This window comes from Dermacentor variabilis, chromosome 5, assembly GCF_050947875.1.
Source record: "Dermacentor variabilis isolate Ectoservices chromosome 5, ASM5094787v1, whole genome shotgun sequence".
Taxonomy (NCBI): domain Eukaryota; kingdom Metazoa; phylum Arthropoda; class Arachnida; order Ixodida; family Ixodidae; genus Dermacentor; species Dermacentor variabilis.
The window spans coordinates 65,421,176-65,442,579 of record NC_134572.1 but is presented as its reverse complement, the minus strand read 5'-3'; the positions used below and the strand labels follow the sequence as shown (position 1 = coordinate 65,442,579).

General features: G+C 46.2%; 1 protein-coding gene across 1 annotated transcript in view; it reads left to right on the top strand.

Moving 5' to 3' along the window:
- LOC142582712 (neuronal acetylcholine receptor subunit alpha-10-like) overlaps positions 1 to 21,404 on the top strand; it is a 62,255-nt gene that overhangs the window by 30,130 nt on the left and 10,721 nt on the right. The window contains exon 3 of the mRNA XM_075692676.1: positions 20,515 to 20,559. Coding sequence (XP_075548791.1) covers positions 20,515 to 20,559 — 45 coding nt within the window. The remainder of the gene's footprint in view (positions 1 to 20,514; positions 20,560 to 21,404) is intronic.

Sequence of the window (21,404 nt, the reverse complement as noted above, 5' to 3'; positions counted from 1 at the left end):
GCCATCATCAGCTTCGCCACATTTTTAGACAGCACTATCTTCGGTATTTGCCCTCGAAAGAGATGGAGACATACCCGATACAGAGAAGTGACGGAAACTCGCTCAGAAAGACACAGTCTTCAAAAACACGAGTTCGTCTTGGTCACGTTCGCTAGACAACGCACTCATCTCTGCTGGCTTCAGGTACTGCAGAAACCCATATGCGATTGCTGAGGGGAAAGGGTAGCCTCAGTACCTTAACTAGCTTCCGTGAACGGAAGATCATCCAGTCTTCCCAAGGCATACCTCTCTCCGAGAGTCTGGCATGGTTCGTACAGTCGGAAGTAGCGAAAGAAAGATATGTACTGAGTAGTCTACTTGCATCTGCCCTCAGTCCACATGGAAGACTTGCACTGCGATAGATTGAATTCAGCGAGGACTACACGGGCTGAGACAATCTGGGAAGCTCTTGTATAGCACATAGCGTTGCTCGTTGCTCGCTATACTAAACGAATGTTCTGTTCACTTATGTCATCACCGAATTTTCCGGTTTTCATGGTCCATGCTAATGTATCTTCGAATACGGGCAAATAAGACGACGGCACAGAAGAGGAGAAAAACACAAAGACATTGCTCTGTTGAACCCCCGGCATAGACACTCAGACACTTGGTACACAAACACACAGGCATTGCGCTCTTGGAATGCAGACCACGCCGGTATTCCAAGACGACGTACCAACAAGCCCGCATTGCGATGCTAATGCCAGCAGGAGAATATCTGCGAGACCCGTCATTCTTTACGCCAGTCGAACAATCATTCCTGCATTGTTGCGCTTATTCAAGCAACATTCAATGCTTCGGTTCGCGTAGACTTATATCATGATGCTCCGACAACAAGGGGTCGGCCACAGATCGCCGCTATTCTAGATACTGGTTTCCGGCCTTCAGCGCGCTATTAAACTCACAAGAAACACCGATGTTTTTGCCGCACGGCATTTTCTGCGTCTTGCGCTTTTCACGTCCCAGCTGCAACGACTCGTTTTAAAGTGCTTGCGTCATTGCTTCAAACTAAAGAAATATCACACGGTTGTCTGTGCCACGCTCTGGAGCGCGCTAGACAATACATCTACATACCGGACTCGCTGAGGTTCAAAGCTTATGAGAGGTTTAACTTGTCTGCGGTCGCGATAAGGAGAGGCCAATAGGAGACTTAGTGTAAGAAAAAGCAGGGAAGAGATAAGTACGGGGTCCTCCCAAGCGTGCATAGGTTACTTTACAAAGTAAAGTAGACATTAGCCGAATGCTAGGTCGCAATGGGTATAGTAAAACTTAACTAGCTCACGCATGCTGGGTAATTATTTGACTATTTTTTGCCTCCCCGATTCAAAGGAAACATCATAGCCATCATCATATTCAACAGTATCAGCATCAAAATCAGCATCACTGCAGCGTAATCACAACGCTTGTGCAAAACTCCTTGCGCATTGCTGCCATTCTATGGTATATATATACGCGCCTGTCAACGGCATGTGTAGTAGCCGGCCTTCTACTATGCGGCGGAATATCCAGCATCGCTCATAATGTGCAGAATGTTTCACCCGTCATCAGTGCAGCCACCGCGCAAATTGTAAGGTGATCCTGAGTCTATTTATGTGGCACGCTCAAAGAGAAAATAAAAGCTATGTGCTGTTTCTTTGTGACTCAGCAGCCATCTCTGAATGTCCGTTTTCGCAGTCAAACTGTTGGCATAGTCTTACTGCATCACATAAGTGTATCTCTATGCAGATTTTCCTGTTTATACTCATCTGTAGGGTCGTGAATGAAAGGCGTCAATCCTTTCGACACGGAAAAGTACGGTGGCGCGGGTTGCAATCGAGGAGCATTTCTTGCCCAGTTGTTACCGCTTTTGTACGTCGCTGCGTTTCAATTCGCTAGTTGTTATACATTATCTTACAAAATAGCATCACCTCATTATTCACGGCCACGCACCCCAAAATCACTTAAATTTCAGCAGCGCCTCTTTTTGGTGCGTTGCTGTTTCCGTGAACGGTGCCTAAAGTCATCGTCGCGGCGCTGCCGTTACAAGTAAATGCGACGCGACGAATCTGAGCTATTGCCCAGAGCTCCAGGTGCGCCCGTTGAACGTTTGCTGTCCTTGCACTTAATAAACGCGATACATATGTATATACTCTAATTCAAAAACCAAAAAATAAAATTCAAGCGCTCATTGCACCAGCGGTGGCCAGGTATCCATTTTGCGAATGCATCTGGTATTTGGCTGCCGTGTATACAGGCAACCAATACACAAGAAGGGCGAATATGAATTCTTCGAAAGAGAGAGTTTATTATTTAATCGTTGCCACATCAAATGCAAAGCCCCATGAACAACACGTGATATATGTATAGCTCCTCACCTGGAAAAGAATCCGCAAAAAAAGTTCTTACGCCGGAGCTGCTCGCAGCAGAAGGCGCAAGCGGCGTAATCGCCTTGTCGTACATATTATTAGGGAACCCCACCAGCTAAGGGCTAACAGCAATTACGAACGAGAAGCGTCACAGACTCGGTCACCGCGCCTGTATTCAAAAAGGAAAAAAAAATTCTTACGTTAGAAATGTTCCGAAGTCCAGATCCCAGCCAATCGTGATGTCGGACATATCATTAACGAAAACCGCCGACCAGTGACCAACAGCACAGACCAACAGACGAAAAACTTTTCAGAATCGGTACCTGTTCTTTTGCTCCAATTGACGAATGTGTATTCGTATTCGTCACTGCTGATAACCGCTGCACGCACTAGCTGCTTATCGCCGTAAGACGCCAAACATCCCATCATGCTCACAAGCAATCACTACTTTTCGCGGCTACCAGCCTTCAAAGCGCACTGCGAAGTCCAACACGGAGGTATGCGAGACAGGTTAACCCATTTGAGAGAGCGCTTCTGAGTCTGCAAGGCGAGAAGTTTAGTCAGAAAAGTGAGTAGGGAATGTTACTTGTGCAGGAGGAAGAGGAAGACGAAAGCTTTCGGCCTTTCAACACTAGTTATTTTCCTAGACCTATCAAAGGCTTATGATAACGTCCTTCAGAGCTCAATACTAAATAGTTTGCAGGCCATGGGCGTACAGGGCTGTCTTCTGCGATTTATTCACTCATTTATCAGTCATCGGAAAATTCAAGTGCGATTAGGAAGTACCACAAGCACCGAAAGGGCGGTATCGCGAGGTGTACCTCAGGGAAGTGTTCTTTCCCCAACGCTCTTTAACGTTGCAATGGCTGGTCTTCCCGCTGAAGTTTAAAAGCATTGCAGGCATGTCCATATGTCGATATACGCGGACGACATTTGTCTTTGGTTAACCGGATATCAACACAAGCGTTTAGCTCTGGTAGCTCGACAGGCATTACTTTCAGTTCAAAATTACCTTCAAGGTGTTGGGTTGACTCTCTCGGTAGAAAAATCTGGCTTCATCATGTTTCCAGGTAGAGGAAGAAGGTATGCGCGGCTGCAGATAGACCTTAATCAATCTTGTCTTCGACAATTGAAACACAAGCGCTTTTTGGGCGTCATTATTGACTACCGCCTACAGTGGCGACGAGCTGTGGACTCGGTTGTGACATCGATATCTTCGCGTCTCAATGTGATCCGTAGAGTGGCAAGTGAGCAATGGGGAAATCACCCTTCTTCAATGATCAGGTTGCACGATGCACTAGTGACGAGTCGAATAATGTATCAGCTCCCTTTAATTTCCCCATCGATATCACAGCTGGAACGACTTGAGGTTCTGCACAGAAAGGGCCTAAGAAGGGCTCTTGGCGTTCCGCAGACTGCTCCTAACAATGCAGTACTTTATGAATCTCTGTCGAGACCTCTTACCTTAGTCGCTTCACAAAGGTTATTGATGCAAATTGGCCGCCTCAAACAGACGGCAGCCGGCCGAACCCTTCTACAGCGCCTTCGAAAGAGATCCGAGTCCCGAGCGTACTTGGCCCTTAATACTCTTGGTTACCTGGGTCTTGACGCTAGAGGTCGAACTAAGAGGTTGAAACCACCTTGGTCTTTTGCGAGCCTCGATTGTTCGTTGGCAGTTCCTCACATTCGTGCTAAGCGGAGTTCTCCTTTGGCGGCAACGCGTTCGCTCGTACTGGAACATCTTGAAACTGAATATGCACGTCATCTTCAAATTTTTACTGATGGCTCTGTGGACAAGGTCAGAGGATCTAGTGCAGCTGCTTTTCACATTCCCTCTTTGAAGTATGATTGGTCCGTTCGCTTCACTGCAGTCGTGTCCTCCACAACGGCAGAAAGCGTTGCCATTGAGGCAGCTCTCAAAAAGCTACGGTTTTGTAAGCCTCAACCTGTTGTCATTCTTACAGATTCGAAATCCGCCCTTCAAAGGTTAGAGCACGGGTTCCTTACTGATGCCTTATCTCTAAGCTCCCTACGTTCGGTGCAAAATCTCCGTGTCAAAGGCTTCTCCATACGATTCCAATGGGTGCCATCACACATAGGTATCATAGGCAACGAGATGGCGGACAGCCTCGCCCATAGAGGGCTGTCTGGGAATGCTTTGAGAAAAGTGCCTCAAGAAGTCAAGAGACTCTTCAGAGAAGCGGTGTCGTGCCACTTCAGTTCTTTGTGGAGCTCACCTCACAAGCCATGTGTGATCAAGGGTCTCAAAAGAAACCAAGCCACCTTACTGCTCCGCATTCGCACGGGCTCTGCTCGTACCCCTGCGTGGAAGTATAAGACTGGCCTGGCGTTATCACCATTATGTTCAACGTGTGGTGTGGACGGTGACATAGAACATTACCTAATGTGCTGTATTGTGTATAACGCGGAAAGGAGGGTGTTGTTCGGGTCCCTCAAGAACACAGGACTTCCTCACAGCTCTCTTCAGGACATTGTTCTCCCGCGCGGGAACCGATTCTGTAGGAAGGAGGTCTCTCGCCTTCTGTTAAATTACCTACAGGACACGGATTTGGCTTCCACATGGTGAACTGAGGAGGGACCATTTGTAATTGGGAGGTCTGTGTCTGATTATGTGATTTATTTATTTTAAGTGTCGCTACGGTGGAGCAATTGCCGGCAGCAACTGCAAGGCTAATCCCCCCAGTAGCCTACAACAACTCAACTCAACTCAACTCAACTTACTTGTGCAGGCGTTACACCGTCGCGTCAGGGAGCGCTCGAATAGCTCCTACCGCAAGTCATTGATTGGGTGGCACGAGCACGTGCATTTGAAATTGTGGGAGTTGACTTCCTGGGACCGCTATTCATGAAAACACCGTCAGGAGAAACGAAGAGTTACATTGTGCTGTTCACATGCACAGCTTACAGAGCGCTCTAGTCAGAACTCGGGTTCAGCATGACATCCAGAGCGTTCTTGATGTCATTACGCCGTTTAGTCGCCAAGACGAGGCCTTCCTCAAGTCATCTGTTCCGCCAACGTGAGGGCGTTCAAGAAAACATCAAGGGATATGCAAAATCTTCATACAATGCCGTTTGATGAAGACATCGCCAGCCACATGAGCAGTAAAGGCATAAAAGGAAAGTTCATCGTGCCAGCGCCACATCGTGAGGCGAGTGGTGGGAGTTACTTGTAAGAACAGTAAAGATACCTCTTCATAAAATTCTATAAGTAGACTGCCTCAGCTCTCAAGAAGTCATGACTTTGCTGGTAAAAGTGGAAGCCGTCGCGAATTCCAGGCCTCTTACCTTCACTGAGTCGGACGCCGGCGAACTATGCTTGCTGACTACAGCCAATCTACTAGCTGGTCGAAGGCTCACGACGATACCGTGGAAGGCAGCGCCGATGTCACAGGAAGGTCGGCGCGCACGGTGGCCGTCCGGAGACTACACTGCAGAAAGCGTCCGACCGAAAGCTTTTGGAGGAAATGGGCAAAGGAGTACCCAACGCAACTCCGGTAAGGCACATTTCTCTGACTAATGAAGCAACAACAAAAGTTTAAAAAGGCAATGTCAGTCTTGTACGCGCTGAAAACATGCCCAACAAGATCTGGCAACTCGCAAGAGTAATTGAAGTCTTCCGAGGAGAAGATGGACACATATTGCTCTTGCAAGATCAAGCAACAAGGCGTCCTTGTTACAATGAGGATCATTGAAATACTCTTTCCTGTTTGAACTACACGCACGGCCGGGATTGTGTGGAGTTTCCGGCATTCTTCCTTGATAATGGAAACGACAAGCTCCATGCCGCGGAGCTTGTGCTATATATATATATATATATATATATATTTATTTATTTATTTATTTATTTATTTATTCGGTATACCTACATCGCCTGTACGGCATTATCGTAGGGGGGTTAAAATACAGGTGGTCACAATGGAAACATATTCAGCAACATCAAAAGAATACATCAGTAAATAGAACATAGTTTAAGCACTGAAATTCGCAAAAGCGGAATAGAAACTAACAAAGTACAAAACAAAGTGAGTGACAAAATAACTAACTAATATCTTCAATTAAAACAGAAAAAGTTTCTCACAAATCTACTTCACATTTTTTGTTGTTGTTTTGTTTTGCTTTAGTTTTGTCAGTGCCGCGCGGTTGAAAAGAATGAGTCCCTGGCAATGTTTTATGTAGAAGGACTTGAGTTTGTAACGAGCACATAGATATACTATCCTCCCATTTATTCACGGTAAACGTGTTCTAACATCAGCAGCCTTTCGAAGGCACTTCCTTCAACTATCTTTTCAAAGTTTTCCACCTGTAACGTTCATGTCGACGGACCTAGGGTAACGGTTTTTTGTTTACAAATTTCACGGAGTTTGAAAGCGCCATAAGGCAATGGAGTGTCGCACACATTCGTAATAAAAGGTCAACAATTCCCGCGATGGTAATTAGAGCCAAGGCGAGACGAACCAACCTAGGCGAAGACTCCGTGTTGACACCGAGAAATCAATTCGGCTTCACTTCAGAGGAGCGCCAAGCAGCTGTCTATCTCTCTATCTCTTTGCTTATCATTCCTTTTGTTTTATTTAAAGCGCCCTTCTCACGCCGTCACAAAACACGCTCGCATTTGTGCTTACCATATTTTAACTTTTTTTCGCAAAGTACGACCCCTGCAGTCGAGTCTGTCTGAATTTACCTTTTGTGTTTCTCGCTTTATTTATCTTCTACCGTTCTGCCTCGTCAATTTCTTCTCTTCTTTTTTTTTTCTTCTGGGCGCGTTTCAATGTACTGCGAGACTTTCAAGCGTTGACTTTCAGAAGCTTGTCAGGTGGGATGTCAGCGATATGAATAAGGTTCATTGCTAGCAGGGTAAATTAAGAAACTGCAGAAAAAATATCAGTTTCGCCCGAAAGGTGAAGTATTGATAGCGTGGAAAGGCATTCGACAATTACACGAAAAAATTCGGCAGAGGCACTTAAGACTTCTTACGTGTGGGAATGAGAAAGCATGATACCGTTTGTAGACCTCGGAAGGTGACATGAACGCGCTCATTTTATAATTTCGTGACATGGCGCCACCTCCTCCCCATTGACTGGGCCGTCGCGTGCCCAGTCATGCACGCACTAGGCCGCACGTTTAGTCAGCCAGATGGCTGACAAAACTAGTCACTCCGCAGGCCCTGGTGCCTACCCAAACCGAAATATACCAAATTTTCTTATCAAATCCACTATTTTACTTTGTTTACAGGAACCTCCCCGACAAATCTGATGGCAATTGGAGCATCTTGTGATGTGTTCTTACTCTTTGCGCAGTCGTCGAGCATTTTTGGTACCATCTTTCGGTCACGTCGACTACGACGGACTTTCGCGTAATGTAGCATACAGTGCTTTAGCAATAGTGAGGTTCGTAATTTTAGAGGCCGTATAAATAGTAGTACACATTCGCTGGCTAAGTAAACAAGCATTGTATAACGCGCGCACATACAAGCATGTACAGATCACACTCGATGACCGCTATCACTCGCTGTCACAACAATGGCGGGAGCCAGCAACGGGGAGCGAACGCTCCGTACTGCCGCTTGCTTCACGCGCCCCTGAAACTTCATTTCGTCGAGGAAAAAGCCTTAATCAGAGCACAATTCATACGAAAGAAAACTAGGTGACAGGACAGAGCGACAGTAAGACGTAATGAAATGTCAATAATAAGCGCTCTTTCCTGTGGCCTTCTTTCAATTCCTTATAAATTGTGCGCTGAGCAAGGTTTCTCCTCGACAAAAGAGCGTTCCGCCAGCCAGTCCAAGCAGCTACTCGGTTACCAAAACTTCCATTACGCGACCTCCAACGGTTGACGCGCGGAAGAACAGCGCGCATAAAGCCACAAGCCATTTCAGCTCGCCCTCATCCCTGGTACCCGCCGCATGTGAACAGCATACGCCGCGCGGGTCGCGTGTGAGCTCAGCCGCATCAACAGCCATACGCAGCCACGGCCGGGCTAGATAAGACGCGCGCTCTTCTCCCCTATTTCACGCTCGATCACGTGACCTCTGACGCTGAGCGCGCGGGCAGACGGCGCGCATCAAGTCACCCTCCTTCTCGGCTCATCCTCGTAGGCTTTCTCTCACATTTTTATCGCACTTAGACTTAATACGAAACGTTAAGGTGAAAGCGAAAATTCGCCTGGGGCGTGCATTTAATTTCTAGTCAATAAAAGCAAATTATTTGGCGTTGACTTGACTAGACAATTACCTCAATTTCGAATGGAATACGTTATTCGACCTGAGAAGCGAAGACGCTGAGCAGAAGAAAAAATACCAACCTCAACGTTTCCTGTTCGTTAAGTTTACGTTAATTAATGAGAGCTCACGAGTGAGCCGAGCAAGTAAAGACTGAGTGAGTGAGTGAGTGAGTGAGTGAGTGAGTGAGTGAGTGAGTGAGTGAGTGAGTGAGTGAGTGAGTGAGTGAGTGAGTGAGTGAGTGAGTGAGTGAGTGAGTGAGTGAGTGAGTGAGTGAGTGAGTGAGTGAGTGAGTGAGTGAGTGAGTGAGTGAGTGAGTGAGCGAGCGAGCGAGCGACTTCGTGTTGCCCATCAAGGCCTACGGTGTACCCTTTTAGCTAGCAAGACCTTCAGCAGCAAAAACACGAACTGGCCGCGGGTACACAGCGGTCTTCTCTGCGCACTTATCGATGTCCAGAGGCGGCAGCGGGTGGCGTGTCGAATTCACGAGCAAGGCGAACCGCTTCCGCGCTTGGGCGGTCCCGCAGCTCGCTCATCTATGGCAACAAAGGCGCGCAAGACAAGCGAACACCTGCGGCACACCCTCCGCCGTATCGAGCGGTGATACAATTTTGAAGGGTACTGGCACTTCCTTGGCACGCTTCGATGTTTTCTGCACTTTTTTTAAGCTCCTTCGTTTTAGTTACCTGAAAAAAATTTAGGTATTCTGCCTGAGAGGCATCACACTTTTGGCCCGTTCGAGCTACAGAAGCAGTTGCTTCTTTTGTACTTCTTCAGCCACCCCTGGTTTCTTTAAGCGAACAGAGCACAAGTATTCGAAATAAACCCGTCCAACGTACGAGAAACAAAAGAATCGGCACACTTCGTAGTCACGATCGATCTGCATACGCAGCATTATACTCTTTCTCTCTTCTATTATTTTTTCTTTCATCGCTTATTCAGTTGTTCTTCATTCTTTCTATCGTCGCCTTTCCCCCTTCACATGCTTATACATCCAGGGTAATGGCTTAGTAATAAGTTTATGAATGAAACAGTGTAAATTCCATAACCGAATCAATACCCGTCTTCTTGTGGCTGCCTTCTCCCCTTTCACTGTTTCACTGTGGCCACCAGGCTCGAGTTTTACTCAGTTTTGTAGTGGTTGTTTTAGTTTCGTTTTGATGTGTATTGATATTCGTCCCATTCCACGATAGTTTCTACGTGCGGCAACGAGTCGCTACTGAAACGCCGAACCATGACGGAGTGGGTGCGAAGGCAAGAACTTTCGGTGGCCAGTCTTCCAAAACGCGGGTCGATGCAGCCTCGAATGTTCCCCTCGCGTTTCAGAGCCCGTCTCGGCGACGTCGTGCGTCGTCTCGTCTACGCCGCCGCGTCGCCTCTCGCGCGAGGTGCCGGCCCGGCGGCGACTGTTCAATATTTGGCAGCGAGATCGAAATCCCATCCGCTGTGCCTATAGCCGCCACCGTTCTCTCTCTCTCTCTTTCGCCTTACACCCGGTTCGTGTGAAAAAGGCTCCACCAGCTTACTGCCTGCATACGCCGCGTGTGTCTAAACCAGCGTCGTGTCTTTGAAGGCGACCGCGTGCGTTCGTTTCGCGGATATGTAACCCCCTTCCCACATCTTTATATATATATATAAAGGCAGGTAGGCTACATAAAAGCTCAGCCGGCTATCCCAAGACAGAGTTGAGAAATTGTAACTGCCAATTCCCCGCACATACTCACACATGCACCAGAAACACGCCAGCATACTAAGTATACAAAAAAAAAGTTAACGTAAACAAGACAGTAAAGAAAAAGCCAGGAGAAGCCAACCCATATGCAATCGCGTTAAGTAAAACTTCGTGTCCATTGAGCAAGAAAAAACACCGCGATACGAGTAACAAAGAAATGTAAGTGTTCAAGTAGTTCTGACGTCAAACAAACAATATTAGGCTGTCCCAGCTAACGTTAGCCAAGCTGTTAAAAGAAGAAAAAGAATGATGAAATAAGCACGGTGCAAGATACGATTGTAAGACCTATACGGTTTTCGGTAGTCAGGCCTCTGACGAACGAACACCGTAGGTCCTCTGCATTTAATCTTGCACCGCGCCCTTCTTTTAGATCTTCTAACAACTTGACTAACGTTAGCTGTGACACACGGTGTACGTAGAGTTCATATTAATCTCTTAATCAAACCAAATGGTTAGATAGCGCAAAAGGAACTCCGCAAGGCTGTCAACGCACATCTTTGTCAACGCACGTCTGTCCAAGTGACTAACTTATCGCAAAAATGGTCTCGATGTTAGCAATTTTCTTTCCTCTTTGCAAGAGTTGTGTCATCCTCAATTTTGCCGTAGCCATTCTATTTACCTACTTTTTCAGCTTAATCGTAATCAGGGTTCACTTTAACTTTTTCACTCTAATACGATAAAGAAGCGTGTCTGGACTGCAACCGTGCACACAGCCTTAACAGTTTTTTTAATAAAGGTAAATATTGTTTTCGTTAACCTTGCATCTGTTGTTGCTACGTTATACCCATTGTAGGCCACGTGGAACAACTCAATTCCAGCGAGACCGCACGTGACACTTCGGTGCATTGAAGAACACTCAGCGTAACATCTCTGCACGCGTTCGAAGAAAATAAAATGCACGAATGCGTGTTTTCAGGAATATCCCTGTGGCGGAACAGAACGTTAATATTGTCGCTTCTTGACTACTGAAGATTGAATTCGGAGCCGCGAGGAAAAGTACGCACTACACTTCTCACTTCCGGGCTCAGCGACATTTTATTTATTTATTTATTTATTTATTTATTTATTTATTTATTTATTTATTTATATTTTTTATTGTTTTTTTGTAGATACCGTGCTGCAAAACCTTTGGCGGTTGGAAATACGTTAAGGATAATATGACTTACCCCTTTCGCTACAACGTCTAGGCAGGGTCTTGAAGCGAAACGCTTCTTTTCGTTATATATCATGTCACCTGCATTTATTTCCTTTTCTTTAAGCGACACTTTTTTTTGTTAATAATACCACCGAGATTTGGTGTAGGTGTGTTTCTGCCTACTAGAGAGATAGAGTTATCGCGATGCAAACGAATTCATACCCATCTGTACTGGCTCTGCGGGCGTGCCGGTGATCGCCTTTGTTCTCCACAAAATGACGTCATGGAACAACGAACAGTGCAGAAATATCCCTATACTGCATCAAATACCGGCCGCGTTCAAGGGCATAGTTTGTTTACTAAAGCGAAGCTTCCTTTGCCTACCTACCCCTGGTTTGGCGCGGCTGTCCGGCCGGTTTCTCACCGAGTGAACTCGGTTGGTCCCTGAGACACTGCAATAGGTAATGTCCGAAACATGGCATCTTGAACGCATTCATGGTTGACGAAACGTCGAAAAGATGAAGAAAAGAAGAGGTTAGGAAGCGAGACAGCAGTGCGACTGTAAAGCCTGGAAACAATCCTGCAGCTCTGAACTCGTACAGATTGACATCGCTGATTGCCTGTGCAGCAAGCTAATGGAGAATATGACGCGCACAAGGCTCACTTGGTACGTCGAGCAGGGTCGGAAACTACCATCGTGCATGAGGGGATTTCGGCAGCGTCTAACTGCTCAAGACAACGTGCTAGAGCTGCTAAGTCACGTAGAACATTACAGTGCGGATGGCCTGTCGGCACTCGCTGTTTTCATGGATGTTTCCAAGACTTAAATAGTCATCATCAGCCGGTTCGAAGTCATCTGCTGAACCGCCCTCAGCTGATAAGCCCATCAGTTCGGCTCACGGCAGTCCGTAGGGACGCGCGAGGTGATGTGGACGTTCTTTTTCTCAGATATCCGTTCTTTTCACTAACATCCGCAGTATCATCAGCAAACGGGACTGCCTTAACTCCGCCATCGACACTTGCAGCGCTGATATCATAGTACTAACTGAAACCTTGTTGCGTCCTGAAATTCGAGACCACGAGCTTTTTCTTATCGCAAATAATTTCTCTATCTACCGCTGCGATCGCATTGGGCGACAAGGAGGAGGCGTACTGCTCGCTATCACGAAAAATTTCGCTTCACAGCGTATCCACGTCAACACCCCATGGGAAACTGTCTGGGCATGCGTCGCCCTAAATCATAAGAAAGTTATTATTGGGGTCTGTTATCGGCCCCCTACCTATACACAGAGCTTCGTAAATGAATTACACGATGTTGTTAACATCGTTTCAACACGTTACCGAAAGTGCCCATTACTTTTGCTTGGTAACTTTAATATGCCAAACATAACCTGGTCAAACACTGTCCCCACGATGCACCCACATTGCACGCTAGCTAAGGAATTTTTAAAAATGTGTTCAGCTTTTTTTCTCTCGAACAGCTTGTAACGGAACCGACTAGAGCCACATACTATGTCGCTAATACCCTTGACCTCGTTCTCGCTTCACAGCCCGACCAAGTTTCCAACATCACTCACGTTCCAGGAATGAGCGACCACTCTTTACTCTTTTTTTCACTTAGATCTCGCACAACCAAAATATGTCAAAAGACCTGCGACAATCCGTAATTACAATAAAGCAGACTTTGACGCGATTAATAGAGAAGTATGTTCATTCCTTGATGTTTTCCTCCAGGACTTCGACAGTCGTACAGTAGAAACTAACTGGGCTATCTTCGTAGAAAGAGTTACTTACCTAACCAACAAGTACATTCCCATTCGCATCGTAACTAACAAACCAGACGCTCCCTGGTATAATGTTCACATAAGAGGCTTATCAAATAAAAAGAGTCGATTGTACAGGTCAGCAAAGTTTCCCTCGAGTGAAGCTTGTTGGAGTGCCTACCGATTGGCTTCAAGCGAATATGTATCAGCGCTAAGAAACGCCAGAAATAATTTTTTATGCCACACGCTGCCATCCATGTTACCAAATGATACCAAGAAATTCTGGCGCGTTATTAACCAAAAAGATAACGACACCATAATTCTTGTAGATAACTCCGGGAATGCCATACCCTGTGATCATATCGCGTCCGTCTTCAATGAAACATTTATCCAAAACTTTTCTGTAACCTGCAATGTTTCCCCACACACTGTGTTTCCAATTACAATTGAACCATGTGGCGTCGAAACCGTGATTAAATCGTTGCGCCTCTCCTCTGCTCCTGGCCATGACCTAATTTCCGTGAAATTTTTGCACAGCATTATTGTTTATTCATCTATTTTACTAGCAAAACTTTTTAAACAATCGCGTGGCACAGGATACCTGCCCCTTGATTGGAAAGTCGGTAAGGTGATTCCACTTTATAAATCAGGTGACAAGCATTCTCCTCTCAATAACCGGCCTATTTCACTAACCAGTATCCCATGCAAAATATTAGAACATATCCTATATTCACAGCTTGCTAGCTTTCTTCAGTCAAACTCATTTTTTTCAAGTTCACAGCATGGCTTTCGAAAAATATATTCTTGTTCAACGCAGCTGGCTTCCTCCATACATAAGCTAAACGTAATTCTTGATACTCGTCTAATGGCAGATTGCATTTTCCTTGACTATTACAATGCCTTCGATAAAATCTGTAACAAACTGCTACTTCACAAACTACAGCTAATGAACATAGACCCCAAACTTCTTGCTTGGATTGAGTGTTTCCTTAATAACCATTCTCAATACGTGTCAGCTAATAATCTTAACTCTCACTCAAACCCTGTTCATTCCCGCGTCCCACAAGGCTCCTTCCTCGGGCCTCTTCTTTTTCTAATTTACATCAACGATTTGCCTTCTTCTGTTTCCTTTCATATCCATTTATTTGCGGATGATTGTGTAATTTTCCGAGAATTAACAAGCAGTGACGATGTAACCGCTCTTCAGTCTGACCTGAACGCTATTTCATTGTGTTGTAAAACATGGCTAATGGAACTTAACATCACAAAATGTAAATCTCTTCGTGTATCTAGAACTAGCAACAGTATCCCCACTTATTTCTTAGATAATGTCCTCTTGGAATCGGTAGGCTCGTACAAGTACCTTGGTGTACGCATCACTACCACTCTCACTTGGTCTCTACATATCACATACATAATTAAAAATGCTAATCGTATGCTTGGTTACATCCGCCGCAACTTTTCTGAAGCGGCCTCATCCCTCAAACAGCTGTTGTACAAAACGTTAATGCGTCCGAAACTAGAATACGCCGCATGCATCTGGCACCCTCATCATGAAAACCTAACACATTCACTAGAAATGGTCCAAAATAACTCAGTTCGCTTCATTCATTCCAACTATAACAGGACCGCTAGCATATCTTCAGTGAAATCAAGCCTTAATTTACCATCCCTAGCCTCATGTCGTAAAGCGTTTCGTATCTGTCTGTTCCATAAGATGTTTTATCATCCACACTTGCGTAGCGAATTAATCCCTCCCCCACGTCACTTATCGCGATTGGATCATGCCTACAAGGTCGGTGTCCCATTTTGCAGAACTAACGCTTTCTTTCAGTCATTAATACCTCGTACAGCAGCAGAGTGGAATCACCTGCCCGCACTGACAGCAACCATCAAAGATTACCAGCTTTTCAAGAACGCCTTAGCTAATATTGTATGAGTAGACACACCTGTTTCTATTGCAATACTTCTTATTTTTTTATTGCAATACTCCTATTCCTTGTATCAAATTTCCTATTTTTCTTGTTTTGTACACCTGCAACCACTCCCCTCTCCAATGCCAATGGCCCTGAGGGTACATGAAATAAATAAATAAATAAATAAATAAATAAATAAATATATAATAAATAAATAAATAAATAAATAAATAAATAAATAAATAAATAAATAAATAGGCGTGACAAGAAATCTCTCGCACTTCATACATACGTTTCTCAATGATCGCCGCAATAAACTTTGTCTTCGCGACACTTTGATTGATGAAATAGGTAAGTTTCACAGGAGAGCGCTTTATCTCCCTTATTATTTAACACCGCCATGGCTAGTTCCATGCATACCAAACCATCGAGCACCAGTCAAGATGTCTATATGTGCCGACGACATCTGCACATGGGTCTCCAGCTGCCTGCATAGGGAGCAATAAATGTCATTCAAGGCCACTTGGCAACGCTTAGTCTATCACTGTCAGCAGAGAAATCATCATTCATACTATTTCCTGCAATTAAAAGAAAATCTACACACTTGAGGCTGAATTTGGACGGATACCAGATTCGACAGGTCACCAACATCCGATTTCTCGTCATTACCTTGGACCACAGGCTACTCTGGCGCCGCGCTGTTGACCACGTTGTGATGTCATCGTCACAGGGGCTGCACGTATACTCAAGCGATGTCGCTGGCCTACGCTGTGGCAACTACCCGACGTCGATGCTACAGTTACGTGCAGCGCCGATTACCAGTCGGATCATATACCAGCTAGCTCTTTTGTCACCCTCAGGTTGTCAACACGAACGCTTAGGAGTCTTAGACAGAAAGTGTATTCGACTGTGTCTGGGAGTCCTTCAGCCGGCTTCGAACAAGAAAAAAATGGTCAGTTTTACCCGAAGACGAAGCATCGAAAGCGATAGCATGGGGTTTACCACTGCACTGAAGGCTTCTCAGGAGGCTGGCGTGAGGAGCGGGCCAGTAGCGTCGCAGGTGTCGCCCCCTGGATGGCGGACGAGGCGGGATGAACGGAAAACTCACGGGCGCTGCTCGGCGCCGTCGGCGCTCTCGGCGTCCCATTTTGACCTTTGCTGACCTTGAAGGTCAGATTTACGGAACCAGGCGTTTTCTGTATTTGTACCTGGAGCAGTAGAGCTATCGCTCTAAAAGTTCTCTACGGAGCTAAGTTACGCCCTCTGCGACTTCAAGCTTCCCAGATTCTCACGACCCAGAAACTACGTTTAAGTGAGTCTTCGTCCGGTAAAACCCTCTTAAGATGTATATGTAACAGGCCGCGCTCACATTTTTATGCAGCACTGAACACGCTTCGAGACTTAGGATTGCGCTGTTCGAGACAGACGAAAAAGGTAGATCTGCCCTGGACATTCGAAGATAATACATGAAACCTAAATGTACCATGCTTACAGTCAAAGAACTGCATTCCATCTGCAGAAGCAAAGTCTGGAACATTTCACCACGACTTACCCGAATCCCATTCAAGTGTACACAGACGGGCGTGTCGAAGTAGACGAAGACCGCTGCGCAGTTGCATTCTATATTCCCGCCCTGAGATATGCGTGGTCTGGCCATCTGGACTGTACAACCTCGTCGACAATTGCCGAATACGTGGCAATAGCTGCTGCTCTGCTCAAACTTATGACTTTGGTTCCACAGAATGTGGTTCTTCGTACGGACTCAAAGGCTGCATTGCAACAACTCTATCGTGGTGTACCGTCTATCAAGTTTCCGCGAAAATCACTAGCCTTTGTGAAAGAACTCGGCAACAAAGGCTACACAGAAAAGTTTCAGTGTATACCATCACACATCGGTATTTCGGGCAATGAAAAAGCCTCTTGCATACGCGGCGCTCTATCATCCTCCTAAAGTCAAGGCCCCAAAGAGTAGTCAAGTTTAAACATCTGACATTCGAAATCACTTTGGGTTACTTGGTGTCAGCCGCATATGTCCTGAGTAACCTAGAGATTTGGTCGAGTGGAAGCCTCCCTTCGGCATAAAATAAGAACTGGACCTGCTCATACACCAGCACGGTTGTTTAAGAGGTCCCGTGTCAATTTTCCGAACTGTAAGGCATGCGACGAGACTGGAAACATTGAACATTTTCTGTGGTCGTGCCCGAAATACCAACATGAAAGGCACGCTCTTCTGGAAAACCTGCAAAAAGAAGGGACCTTCTGCATGCGTACGGAGCAATTGCCGGCCTTGATCGCCAGGGTAAACATGCCTGTTGCTACACCCCACCACCACCAGCATGTATTTCCGGCACAGCAACCTCTTCTGCTGCATGCAGTCAGCAAAGGCGTGGGCTTAGAGATCTGATTCTCTGACCCAGAGGGAGCCGTTACTGATGCGGGGATTTGGACATCACCTATAGTAAACTGGGCTGATCTAGGAGACTGTATATTTCACAGTCACGTGGGTCCCCTGCTGCGGGTCTCCGCGGTCGCGTGATTGAATGGTAAGGAGAGTACAAGTAAGGCTAAGCATATAAAAATAAACCCGCGTCGTGGAAGTGCCTGGCATTTGCATTAGCTGTCGCGGGGACAAAAGCACATTCTCAAATCCAAAAATAAGCGTAATGCCGGGAAGGCGCGTATCCTCTATGCTGCAAAACGTGGGGCAGAACACGAACAGTTGAACTCCCGTTGTCGTGAAGCCTATAATGACACACAACTTCTGCGATGGGAGAGAAACGTGAACCATTACTTGCGCGTAGTTGTAAATCAAGGAAATTTTGCGCGTTAAGGGTGTCGTCGCACAGCACTTAATTGGAACATTTCAAGAATGCGTCGCCTAATGTACATTCCAACAAGTAAATTGTATATGCCCTACTTTTTATACATGAAGAAAAAGACTAGTTATCGTATACAAACACCTCAATGCACTTGCAAAATAAAGTCTAAATAAGAAGTATAAAGATCTAAGCAACAAATAACCAAAATCAAATCGCGGTTTGTATCGTACACAGTAATGTTCTTGCCATTCGGCCTAACTGATTTTTCATCATTTTTTTACATCATTAAGCAATGAAATTTGAAGCATTGTACAAAAAAATGGGAACAAGGCTTAGAAAGCTTCAAGTCACTCATTTTTGGCACTGAACGAAAATAAGACGACACGCGGCATATATAGAGACTACAAATAAGTTCATTCGTCAACACAAGTTAAAAAGCTTAAGTCCTTCAATCGAGCATCACACTTGTGCACCGTTACTTTCGCATAATGTAAAACAAAAAAAAACGTCCCCATGCATGTCAGTACTACTTCAAACTATGCAGACGAGGCGTCTTCTAATTTAACCGTAACTTATAGATAGACAAATTAAAATAAGAACCCAGAAAGAAAGAACAACGACGCACTGAGGTCGACAGCTTCAAGGAACCGATTACCCAAAAACCCCGCTTCACAACGCTCAACCTGTCTCCGGAAAATTGATCACCCGGAGTTCCTGAACAAGCGTGGCTCGTGTCTTATCGTTTTAACCCGTAAAAAGCGAGAGCGAGTGGCAAAAACTGGAATCAAGATGGCGGGGGGGGGGGGGGGGGAATGCTACGCGCGGGTTTTTACAAACGCGTATTCGCTTTTCGTATCTTCTGCAGGTACCTTCCTGCGTAAACCGTCGCTTTCCCATCGAGTTAAAGAAGAAAGAAGCTTAAATTTGGCTGTGGGCGAGTCCTTTCAGAGCAAAGTGGGGCAAAGAGGATAGCGCCGTATGAGAGAGGGAGACGGTCCCCTGTTCATCCCCGGTTTCAGAGCCACGCGGCGAGCCCCTCGCTTCCCGCAGACGACCAACAAACAAAGATGGGCGGCATGGGACAAAAAAAGTTGCAATGTACAGGAGCAGATGAAACTGTTCCTCAATAATTCATCGTTTACCGCATTTCGCGCACCGCAAGATGGCGCGCCGCACGCGGTTGTACGTCTGCTGTATACAGCATACACCTCGCGCAAAGGCGCCTCGATCCGCCACCGCCTGAGCCCCGCACGCGCAAATACGATCCCGCTCGCTCGGCGAAACTGGAAGTCGTTTTTCTTGTCGAAACACGTGCCGGGGCGCCATCTTTCTTCTAGTTCCTCGCTACACCTATGGAAGAGCGCAGTGGATGCGATGGTGAGGGGGCGTGCAGAGTAGCGAATAGGAGAGAGGGGAGAGGGGGGTAAAAGAAAGCGCGTGCCTAATGAACGACCTGAGTTTCAGTCTCCGCGACGCTGCTCCGAAGAGAATAGACAGAAATCATCAAAAAAACAAAAATAAGAAGGAGAAAGATGGGGAACTGAAACACATTGAGAAGGAGCATATCTCAACACAGAGATGCGCGTGCTAGCGCCGCAGTAGTTCGTGCGCGGACAAAGAGCACTCGGCATTGCTGTTGCGCAACAACGTAAACGGCAACCATAACGAGCAGGGAGAAACCCGAAAGGCCGCCGCCACCGCGCCGCGGTCCACGAGAACGGGCACGCGAGAGGCGCGTATATATGGCACGTCACTGTTGCATCCTTCCCGCTCTCTCGACGACCACGAGGATGCTGCTCTTGCCGCGCTTCGCACAAAGATGCGTGCGGACCGCACGCGTGCTTCTCGAAGCAAAGCAACGTCCCTCTCTCTCTTTCTCTTTCCCCCGCTGCCGCTGTCTGTCTGTGTCTTTCGCTTCTTTCTTTACCTGCAAAACGGCCGTATTCCACTTGATCACGCGAAACGGCACCACTTGCGTCCTCCCAACTAGTTCGCGCTTCTTCCCCCACCCCCCTCGTGCGCCTCGAGAACCTCTTATAATCCGACTGCCGCCATCGATATGCCGCTAATTACACGCGCGACTCATTACAGGGTTCGTTTGTCTGTTGCACTCTTCCCGTGCGAGCACGCGCCGCGTCCCGACGTATAATTAAACTGGGCGCGCGATTCTGCGTTGCCGCGAAAAACACGCACATATGTAAACATCGCCTCTTGGATTATGCTGCTTCGTGCGCTCTCTCTATCTGATTACCTCCTTACGCGGTCCCTACTCTTTATATTTCCTTCTTTCTTTTTTGAGCTTTATCCCATGGGCAACCGCGCTTCCCGGTTTGGCGAACGAGACCTCTGTCGGGCACGAACGGGATTCGAACAAAGAAAAAAAAAAGAAAAAGAGAGCCAGTTTATCGCGGCGTAATTTCTGTGATGAAGTGCCTGATTGTTAACTGTAGACTCTTGCCTGCCTCTGTACTCACTCCTGTTCTTCTGTATATCATTTCCTGGTGTCTTTTTTTCTCTTCGCTTGCAGGACGAGAAAAGCCAGACAATCTCGACGAACTGCAGGCTGACGCAGGTTGGTTGATACCCACGATATCACCCTTATTTTCTTTTTCCTCTTCCCCTAATGTTGTGCTCCCTCCTTTTACTACTGATATCGTTGAAACATGCGCACCCTGCGAAAGGCGATATATACACGTAATTTTGTGCTGATGGCAATTTTGCGTGCAGGCGCCGCACTTCCTGGCTCAGCACCCAGGCAGCTTGCTTTCTACGGCGAAATATGTGTTGTTGCCGTTGTTATGATTTAGTACCCGCCTCTATTCACCGTTGTTTAGCTTTAATATACAGACTTCTAAGCGTCTTTCTTTATTTGCTCGCGTAGAGACTTAAAAAAGAAACAGTTGTTTACAGAACGCTTCATTCCTAGTGAAGGTTAAGCATTCTCTCGTCAGACGAAACTTATGGCCCCTTTTTAAACCAGGAACGCGAAAGCGGTCATAGTATATAGAAGTAGTCGCCACGTCCCTGTGGAAAAGACGAAACGTCGCATACAGAGCTTAAGTCTTAAACAGTACGATAATGGTGCTCGGTGTCCGAGTATAATGTAGAATTTACGGTTGAAACATGACAGCATAGAAGAATCGCACATAGTTTATTTTTAAGAAATAAGATTTTGACGTCATGCAGAGTAGTGATATGTAGCATAGAACTATCAGCAAGCAACATAACGAAGTGTAACAGCTCAGTGTTGAATAATGTGGCTTAGTGAAGTATAACGCTTAATACGCAGGGCGCTGTGCGCTCAAGAATAGACGAAGTGATGGTTCCTTGTGTCAGACTAAATGCGTGTTTCATGTTTGACTCTCTCAAGAAAACGCTTTGAAAACGGAATTAAGAATGCATGGGAAGGCCTCCAGC